The sequence below is a fragment of the Teleopsis dalmanni genome, chromosome 1 (assembly GCF_002237135.1).
Source record: "Teleopsis dalmanni isolate 2A chromosome 1, ASM223713v2, whole genome shotgun sequence".
In the NCBI taxonomy this organism is placed as follows: Eukaryota; Metazoa; Arthropoda; class Insecta; order Diptera; family Diopsidae; genus Teleopsis; species Teleopsis dalmanni.
In genome coordinates this window covers 168,408,695-168,420,084 of record NC_051846.1, presented here as the reverse complement: position 1 = coordinate 168,420,084, position 11,390 = coordinate 168,408,695, and the positions used below count along the sequence as shown (strand labels likewise).

At 31.0% G+C, this 11,390-nt stretch overlaps 1 protein-coding gene across 1 annotated transcript; it reads right to left on the bottom strand.

The window, feature by feature from the left end:
* Positions 1-6,311: 6,311 nt before the first annotated feature.
* LOC119670047 (glycine-rich cell wall structural protein-like) lies at positions 6,312-7,512 on the bottom strand. Its single transcript, XM_038080149.1, has 3 exons — positions 7,432-7,512; positions 6,926-7,370; positions 6,312-6,880 (listed from the first exon to the last, which is right to left on the bottom strand). The coding sequence occupies exons 1-3, from the start codon at positions 7,435-7,437 to the stop codon at positions 6,477-6,479; spliced, it is 855 nt and encodes a 284-aa protein (XP_037936077.1). The 5' UTR covers positions 7,438-7,512; the 3' UTR covers positions 6,312-6,476.
* Positions 7,513-11,390: the final 3,878 nt, after the last annotated feature.

The window sequence follows — 11,390 nt, the reverse complement described above, 5'->3', positions numbered from 1 at the left end:
CCAACTAATTTTGGCTGGTGAAAGAACTTTGCTTTTTATACTCCATAACGAAAGAGCCATCTTGTCTAAAACAGAGATTCACTTTTTTATTGTTATTGTTGTTATTGGTTTTTTTTTTTCGTTCTACAAAACGGAAAACACATTAGCTCCATTGCTCACGATGACGGTCAAGATCAGCCGTTTGAGTCTCGCTTTGGATTTTGCTTTGCAAAAGGCATTTATGTACGTGCTCTTGAAATCAGACAAATTTTGGGTTTTTTTCATTTACTTTTCTTAATTTTTTTTATATAATATCTACATTATTATATATATTTTTTCATTATCTTATGTTAGACAAATTAATGGCTTCTGTAGATGTTAATCAGTAATGAAGTGAGTAGAACTCACGCGAATTGCCGTAAACTTGTTTCAGAATTTGTCAACAGAATTTTTGATAATTTTATTCTAATTGCACGTAGGGAATAGAGTAAGAGAGATACTCTGCTAAAATACTTAAGGTTTAACACAATAAATTTAAATAAAACACAGTCTGCGAAGAATGGTGTAAAAATAATTTTTTGTGTAGTAGTTTCACAGCGTGAGTTTAATACAACCGCTACAATTATGCGGGTACACCTTATAGTATTTAATTTAACCAACCCGTATATCATTAAATTAATATTACTCTAAATGATGAAGCAAATTAGTTAATTTTTTAAAAATTATTTACCGGTATAATTGGTTTTTTATATTCTGTCAAGAAAAAAATATCAAAAATACCAAAACCATTAAAGATCATCAACATAATTCACTAAAGTAATTAAGTCATACCTTCAAATCATCTTATTGCATTTCGAAATAAAAATAAATTTAATTATATGATTTCCTACTAAATTCACATCATTTTATGCCGAAGGAACTCATGCATACAGTCAGTGCTCAACTCAGCGCAAGAGGACACATCAAAAAATACGAAAATCAGAAGAACTGCATTAAACACAAGGAATTAAAATGGGGTGAATGATTCTCTTTCTAAACAATATTACAGAGTGTAAAAATAAGATATATAATTAAATCGGTGAACACAATTAATTGATATTTTGACAATATTAGTTTGACAACTGGGCTTCTCAGTTGATTCCCTAAAGTGTACTAGTCAGACTTTATATTATATAATGTAATACTTCTTATACCTTTTCATATTATATGTTATATAAAATCTATATATACATATGTACAGATAGACATATAAGGAACCATCTCTTTTGTGATCCTAATTACACAGTACGGTTTTAGTGACAAATCTTTAGCAAAAATTGCCATATCAGATGTTCAATTTAAGATTTGTCATTTAACAAAATATGGACCGCTTAACATCCGCTGAACATGTTTAAAACGTTAAAATCTACTAAAATCTAACTGCTTGGGATATAATTGCTCTAGGGTAGTGACACGCATATATTTTTTTGAAAACAATGAAGATGATTTATTGCATATCCGTACTCCTCATTAGAAGTGTATTTTAATTACGTTTACTTTAGAACCACAAAATGGACTCCAATTTTCAAACAACCGGAAAATTGCCTTTTATATTAGCAGATAATGAAATTGATGACCTTACTTAAGATCGTCTCTATTCGGCTTTTCGAGATGATCAAGTTGATATATAGTTTGTATGTTATCATCTATGTCCTATATATTCTGTATTATAAATTTGTCTTTTAGACTCTTTCTACATAAAAAATTTTACTTAAGCACTCTTGTTACTTATAATAACGTAAAAATTTTATGATACTGTATATGTCAGGTGTGTACTTTACTTTTGTGAGTAAAGGGTATATTAGTTTTATTATACCTTCTTAATCAACAAGCCGGGATGAATCAATCAAGTCATCTCCATCTATCATATATTTATAATTTACTCGCTAACTAGCAGAGCTAATCAATTTAAAATTTGCTCCGGGCCTTTTTGTAACTCTAAACAGATGTAATTTGAATATGATTAACACTAATTGACAATGTTGCACCCATAAAAATAGTTGCCAAGAAAGAAATGAAGATTCAATATCACAAATCATAGTTGAAGACTTAGACGTAAAAGTTTATTCAATATTGTTAATAATGGCTTTAAGTAGAATTTTCTTTGTGAACGGTATTGAAACTTTAGCAATGTTATTCTAATTGTTTGTCGTCTAGCGATCCCATATATGAATCTTATTGAAATTATGTCTATATAGAAACTACATATATATCACTGAACACTATAATCTGTGCGAGGGGTACCAAAGTTTTATTAATATTAAATCTCACTTGGAATCCTATAATTAAACTACCCTTCTAAATGGTATTGAGGCTGTAAATGGTATTTTTCAACATGATGATAAATCTCTGTTCTGAAGAGAACAGTCTATGGGAAGAATATTGTATCTACTATATATGCGAACTATATTGTGGCTTTATCAATACTTATGCTAAGTTTTCGTCTTACACCTGAACTATTAGTTTAAAAACGTTTAGTCTGTACTAAAGCTAGTATGTGTATTATAACTGAACTATCTGTGTGAAGAGTATTGAAGCTTTGGTTATATCAAATCATATTTTCTGGCATATAGCAAAGCGATCTATATAAATGATATTCATATTTTATTAGTATCAAAGCTTACTCTATGCAGCACAACATTACTACGTGTGTGAAGGCTATTGAAAGTTCTGTAAAACTAAAATCCGCATGATTTATTTTTCTACTTATTTTAAAACAAGTATAATATTAGCTAATTTAACTGATTCACTTTTTAATGGAAGCTTAATCATTGCAGTTCCTGAATTTGTGGTTTTCTTCATTTTGCATAATTTTGTTTATCTTTTTCAAATATAAATCAATATTTATGTGTATTATATACATATATATCATAATAAACCTACAAATTATTTCAGATATATAACGTCACCACAATAGAGTTGTTATAAATATTTAGCATAACAAGTTTTGAGTATTGTTTCCTATCTTTTTAAAATTGTTCCAGCATTAGAATAAGCTTTTTGCCATTAAATACACAGAATTTTTTTTTTTTTTGACCGAAACTTAAGCAAATATTATATATTCATCACGATCGATTTGATTAACATATGTATTGCTTAAGGTGCAAACTTCTAGAAAACTAAAATTAAATATTACATGCTTATATATATGTAAATATATGCCTATATATCAAGCCTATATATTTATTTAAACTGTCGAGTAAATTTTATTATGTTAATTTTGTAAATTAAGTTTAGAATTATGCTAATATCTTACAATGGGGAATCCCCTATTATTATAAAATATAAATTAATAATTCTCTTCTTCTCTCACTCAATAAATACTACTATGTGAAAACTACTAAATTTATATTTCGATATTAACAATATTTCAAGTTTGGGAATTTCAAATTTGAAAAATAAAAATCATGAGATTTTTGCAAACCCACAATTAATGATCAAAAATATTTCAAAAGTTCGAATTGCAGTTTTTTTTTTATATTAATAAACACTGCAAAACTATTTACTACTCTGAACCGGTTCCATAAATATTTAATGTTAATCAAATTAATTTTTGACAAAAAAGTGTAAAATTTGCAAAAATTATTCCAATGATAAGATACAAATTAGCTACTCTATAGTTATGCATCTCTGGAATTTGCGATGAAAAATTCAGTTAAAACTGAAAGCAGACCAAATTTTGTGGTCAATATAATCAAACCGAAAGATAAAAATTCAAATAAATGGATGATAAATAATGAATGTAGTTTATTATGCTAACAACAATGTTAACTAACCTAATAGGTTATTATATAAGTATATACACATTTATATACACATATACATACACGTTTTAATATTCCTTTAAGACCAGATAGTTCTCATTGCGCTAACAAAAGTAAGTAATACTAAAAATTCTACAAAATATATCAAAATATTCTTGAGTACTTCAAAAAAATGAACTGGTCCTTCTGTATACTTTTAATTACCCAACCATAAGTGTATCTGTCCATCTAATTGATCAATCATCTATTTATTTGCACTTGCGAATTTTCAAGACATGTCATTAACATTGAAATCTCTCAAAATTTTCTTGAATAGTTGAAGAAGTCAAGCCTATCGTGCAATGTACTTCTAACTACTCATCCATCTCTATCTGTACCTTCTGTTCAAAAAGGATTTTGTTGTTTGTTAACTACTCCTTAAGTAATAGATCTTTTTCAAAAATGTTGGCATATGTGTATCGCTTCAGAAGGAGCATATTTTGAAGGAGATAAATTAAATTTGAAATAAAATTTAAATTTGTGTTTTATTTACAAAATCCGGGTAATTTTTGAGAAGGTATTATACGATCATTACCTTTGCTCTTGCGAATTGAAGAAAACCTCAAAGGTTCCACAAAGAAAATCAAAATTTGATGGAGTAGCTCAACAAGCAATGTGCTTCTAACTTCCCATCAATTTATTAATTTCTCTATCTATGTTATATCATCTATTTATATGAGATCATTAAGTTAAAGATCATTGAGTGGAAGATAGTAAAACATGGCTTTTCTTCTAAGTATACATATGTATTAATAATTTCTTTATTAGTTCAAAAAAGCAAACTAATTCAGCTGAGTAGTTTCTCTTTAACTACTAACCACCTGTTAAACTGTCCATAGCTCTCTTGGTATCTGAATGTACCTAGAAAAAGTAAAATTAAGAGATTTCATAACTTAAATATATTATTTGCGTTATCTATTTAAGTCAAAGCGGTAGACAGAACCACGAGACTCCTGAAAGTATAAAATTTAATGTGTTCATTATCAAGTAAACAATATAAGATGGTAATGCTACTTTTTTCTATTATATCCCCTTTTTTGAAGGGAAATATTATCTCTATACATGTATATGTTTCCATGTAAATTATTTTTATAGTTTATCAAAGTTTAAAAAAATATTACGGATGATAGATAATCAAAACTCTTTCAAAACTTTTGTTTATATCCCTTTTGTTAACCCATTGTGTTATCACAGTTTTCGGAGTCCCAAGTAACCCAGATAAAGATATTCTCATTTTGGACTGGTAAATCACATTAGGTATTATATGAATAAAATGTCTGTACGAGTAATTCCAATATTAGCAATATCACCAAGTACTTGGAAAAAGAAGATCCGAAAGTTAATAAACGTTTATTGTCAAGTGCTGGGCAGTGACAAAATAGATAAATGGGATACATAACCAGTGACTGACTGATAACTGAATATTTATTAAACAAAAAAAAATTTTTAGTCGTTGAATTCATTTTAATTAAATATAATCTGTTTAGTTTGCTTAAGTATAAGTATAATTTCATATAAGCTATTCCAGATGCATACCAAAATATTCTTCAGTTATACACAGTGATACATTCAAATACACTGATGTGTGAAGGTGTAAAAAAACCATTTACAATAGGAACATTTCTGGGTATTTTCTTCTTAGAATTGCAGAAATATTCGAAGGTAATATCAGGTATTTCGCAAACTTTTTAGACCGTAATTCATACGATCGTAATATTTATTTACGAGTTCTCATATATCTACCTTGATTGCAAGAACTGTCACCTGTCGCCGTGCCTGTCAGCTCTAGTGTATTATACCAGTTAGGTTTCAGCACATAACTGTAGTCCCTAATCCGAATTAATTTTCATTGCAGTACTATAAATCAGAAGCTTGTTTATCATTAATAATTTAGTGAAGTTAAGAAATGCATTAAATGGAGCTGAAAATATTGCGGTTAACTTTCAACACTAAGAAAATATAATACAATACCAATAATACCTACTTTGACTATAAAAGTTAAATTTAATTAATTTACACCATTATTTATACAGCAATATTACCTGTGACATCACTTTATAAAAGTATTATTAAGAAATAATTTGAATTTATATAAAACATGTAAAACACTAATTCATTTATTAAAACATGTCTTACACCTTCTTCCTGATATAATAAGTCTATCAGTTTTAGAAAGTTTAAGTGGACTTTTCATTTTTTAATAATGTCACGGCTCATCTTCACGGAAGTGAAAGTATGCAGACTTTGAAAAGTGCCAAAATGTTGATATTAAAATAATTACTTTCATTTCATGATTTTAGACGTAATGAAATAAATTAATTTTGTGTATTTTTAATTTTTATTAAATCTTTTTTTTTATAACAAAAAAACAATAACAACATTAACAACGCCTACGAATGCACATTGTTGCCTAACAAATTAACAACAAAATTTAATTTTAGCTTAACAACTGAGCCACTATGTGGCGCTGTTTATCACAAAGGCGGGGTGTGGTAACCGCAACATATTTTCTATTAAATATACTTGTGGCTTTTAGTTAATTTCGTTAATATAGCTAAGTTATCAGTACGAAGAATAAAATAGTTTATGTATTATGTACAAGTGAAACGCATAAACAACACGATGTTTGATGATGGACTAGATCAAGAAACTTACTTAATCCCAACCAGAACTGCCACCGGCGGCCCAACCACCTCCAACGCTACCGCCAGAAGCCCAGCCACCGCCTACTCCACCGCCAATACCACCTCCGTAGCCACCACCGTAGCCACCGGCATCAGCACCAGCGGAACTAATTACTTTGATGATCTTAACTTCACCGCCATGGCCGAAACCGCCAGCATCACCACCATGACCACCGGAAAAACCGCCGCCAATACCACCGCCGATACCGCCGCCAATATCTCCACCAAAACCGCCATGACCACCACCGAAACCACCATCTTCATGAATAACTTTAATTACTTTGACTTCACCGCCTGAATGACCACCGGAATAACCACCGCCATGTCCACCAGAGAAACCGCCATAACCACCGGAGATGCCACCATGACCACCACCTTGACCACCGCTGATGACTTTAATGATTTTGACTTCTTCGGCACCGCCACCATGACCGCCAGCAAAGCCGCCATCATAGCCACCACCGAAACCGCCATCAAATCCGCCACCACCGCCGCTATAACCACCATGACCACCACCAACGCCGCCGCCTTCGCTAATAACTTTCACTACAGCACTGCTACCGCCAGATGAATGGCCACCACCGAAACCGCCGTCAAATCCGCCACCACCGCCGCTATAACCACCATGACCACCACCAACGCCGCCACCTTCACTAATAACTTTCACTATAGCACTGCTGCCACCTGATGAATGGCCACCGCCGCCGCCACCATAGCTGTAACCACCACCGCTGTATGAGCTGGCACCACTATAACCGCCACTGTAGCCACCACCGCCACTGTAGCCTCCACCACCACCGCCACCACCTAGACCCAAAAATCCAGCCTGTGATGTGGCAACTAAGGCAAAGAGGCAAACGAAAATCTGCAATAAAAATTCAACTCATTAATATGAAACCATATACTCCTCATTAGTTATATTCCACCTTCATATTGTTGTAAGCACCGTTTAGTTACTGCTTATGTACTCAAGTAGACGAAGTCAACCAAACTGTAGCTCCGAAACGAATTCAGACACTGACATTGATGCTCACAAAGCAACCGATTTTATAGTCCCAAAAATTTTGTTAGATCTGCAAAGCTAAGTAAAATGCAAAAAAAAAAAAACTTGACCACATAAAACTAAATATTATTACAAAAAAAAGTTTAACGTAATCGAAAGTGTTTACATTCCCACAACTGTGTCTGACTTGAAGAGGCACACCAATCACCGGCATAAACTAGTTGATCCAACGATGACGAATCTAAACGCTGAAACACATGTGCAAAAAATCTTCAGCGTTACAATTAAACATAGTTCAAAAGATATGAAACCACACAAAGAGCAACCAAAAACCAATATATTGTATGTAAAAACAATCAAGTAGAAGAAGAAGTGGCTGACCCGCAACTTCGCTCGAACCACTCGTGCCTAACATGAAAGTCAGTTGGTCAAACGTAACTACTCTTCTTCTTCTTCTGTCTTAGTTTTATGTTGTTGTTTTATTTTCTTGATTGCTGCGATATTTGTTGGTGAACATCTTTCTCTTTAGTTTTGCACTTTTCAATATCTTTGAAAATGAATTCATTTTATTGCATCAAAACTTTTATGACTTCCCTCTTCAAAAAACAAAACGACGAAAAGCGGTGATTCCGTATCTAATTCACAATTTGTTGAGAGCAGCAGGTCAAGCAACTCAACAGCGACAGCAACAGTAACAGCAGCTGATACTGTTGCAGATACTATGTATATTGCTGATACAGATACTGTTGCTCATGCTACTGCTGTTGGTGCTGTTGGTGCTATTAGTGCTCCGATTGCTGCGATTGCTGCTGCTGGTGAATGTATTTCAACTTCGTTGCTGGCGACGATTAACAAATCTATGCCGGTTTACAATTTTTTTTTTGTTTTTTTTTTTTAACATAACTTCAAGATTAAAGTAACCTTCAGCTCGTTTTTCTGCTTTTAGCGCTTTGCTTTCTTCAGCTTCCAATCTTCCCAAATAATTAACAAACTAAGCGACTCATTTATTTTTAGCATTTTAAATGTGTTTTAGTGTGTCTCCATATTATCCCACTTTTATTTCACGTTCGTATCTCTTTAACTGTGTTAATTGCCGGTGATGCAATAATAAATTTATGGTTCCATTTTAATTAATCAAAACATCAGACAGGTAACCTATTAAACAATGTTACCTCATAAATGCAAGTGAGTGATTACCGCTGGGGCTGATATAATTTTGACGAGATTAGTTGCTCCAGGCAAAACCGTTCATATTTATGACCAATTGTTTGCTTGACCAAAGTACGGATGCCTCTTCAGTGCTAAATTGAGTGTTCAATGAATTGCAAAAATAGTACACAGAAAGCATACCATAATTTGGACTAATTTTCTACACTTAAATTGCAATTAGTTTTATTTGAAATTTTTTATTATTGATAATCTATCAACTGAATACTTTGACGGTACTTAAATACAATCAATAATAAATTTTCACATAAGGAAATCATTAAGTTTTTGACCCCATCCTAGATTTTCTTTTGATTTTGTGGAGTTTCATAAGAGATTTCTTTTCAATATTTATATTTTTTTGGTATTATTTTGTATAATTTTTGCCCATCAAACAAAAAATGTTTATAGTTAAACATTAGTGATTTTCTTTATTTTCACATACGATACAAACATATCACGATTTTAATCTCTTCATACATTTTAATACGTTAGTAACAGAAATACTCCTTCAAATTATAAAATTATTATTTAGAGAAAAATAAAAACATGGGAAATATTTACATAAAGTGCACTTTTCATAATTCAGCTTAAGACCTCTTATGTCAATGAAAATCCTATCTTGAAGTTTCCTTCGTAAGTTCAAATTTTCACACAAAGTTAAATATACATAAAGTTATGGATTATTTCCTTACAAGCAAAAATAAAAACCACAGTTTAAACTGGTTTATTAACAAATAACACAATTCATATTTGTAAATAATAACAGCTGTAATTTTTTCTTTCAGAGTAGCAAAAAAATACTCACAACTTACGAAAGAAAACATGAGAAGCAACAACAGTGCTCTTAAAATATTCAGAGTTAGATTTTACTCGCAAAAAATCTTAAGTTTAAATCTTAAGTTTAAGTGCTGCCAAATTCAAAAATCAATCTATTGTGCATGTTCACTGGGAATATATTTCAAAATCATATGAGCGTTTCATTTACTATTAAATTCAAATACACGAATAAATAAATTAATTAAAATATATAAGATAATAATACTTACCATTGCACTTCTAACATTCATTTTGTTTTCTTTTATGTAAATTAATTAATTAATTAATGTTTACACTTTTTATGTTTTATATTGTACATAAGACTACAAAAAACATACCATATGTCAAAAACAAGCATTCAAAATTTTTTAAAAGTGATGCCAATTTATTTTAACCAGACTAAATGCTGTTTTTTTACAACTCTAAAAGAAAAAATTGCGACTAATAAAAGAAATTTCATTTAATTAATAAAAATTTTACAAATACGTTATATATACATAGAGATCTTTGGAATAGATCTAGAAATAGTTAGCCTGCACACTAACTACCAGCCACATCGGTAATTGCTTTATAAATTATAAATAGGATATTACAGGTTATTAATGGGTTATTACAGGTTATTGTTAAACAAGGCTAACACAAATTTAAACAGAGCTCCTAATCCAATGTTATATATTATTAATATATGTTATAATAAGCATAAATAAATTTGTTTCAGTTCAGAGTAGTAGAAATCTCTGTCTTTAATCAACAGTTATTTAAAGAAAAACAATATAAGTCTTAATATTGAGTTGATTATGCCTGTTTTTAATTTCCTCTTTACACCACAAATGTAAGGCTTCTTACGGAAGGAATTTAAAGTGTGTTTTTATATTTGACTCATATATTGCAAGTTCAGACAAACTGTAATCATAAACTTGAATTCTTTTCTCAATTTTTAATTACTAAACCTATAACGCCTGTCTATGAATACTTCTCCCTGCAGATAAGGATTTGGAATATTTCTGAGGTAACGAGGACACGGTTGGGAGTGCGAATCGTTGTGAGTATCCCCATTTACATTATCCTAAGACGTAAATCCGTTACCACGTGAGTCAGATGACTGAAACTTCGGCTCTCCAAACCAACTGAGTTCGGCAGTGTCGTGGTGGCTGTGTGTAACTAATGCCTAAACTTACGCAGAGAAAATAATTGTACTTTACCATATTTTCATCCGGCTGCTGTGGTCCAAAAATCAGAAGAGATGAACTCCGGTCTTTATTAAAAGTGAAGTTATGCGAAGCATATAACTTCAATTTGTGTCAGTGGAAATTCCTTGAAATTTCCGATGTGCCGCCTTAACTTATACTTGGGTTTTTTAGAGCACCTTGGGGTTAAGCCATCACTGACAGGTGCTCACGCTAAACAACACTGGATTCTTTTTATAAATACTTACAAATTATTAAAAAAATACAATTCAGTAGTACAAGTAAAATTAAATCAGTTTCTATGATTTAATAAAGTTACAGTAAAGATATTTTTTGCTGAATCTATAAATCTGTAGCGCTTTAGTCTTCTTGTTTGTATAGTTTCTAGGTAATAGTATGCTCATTTCTAGCAAGGAAATTTTATCATTTCAATAAAACGAGCTTGTTTTTAAATCCTATACTATATTACCAATATAAGATGCATACTTGATAAAAACAGATCCTCAAGTTTATTAACGTTTAAGAAATAAGTATTAGACAAGTAGCACAATAAATGAGTAAAATATTTAGCAGTCGAGAGATACAGCCACAATTTAGACATTAAATACTTAAGCGTAAATTATATTCTAACTATCTAACTGAAAATTAAAAATATTCTGAATTAAAAAAT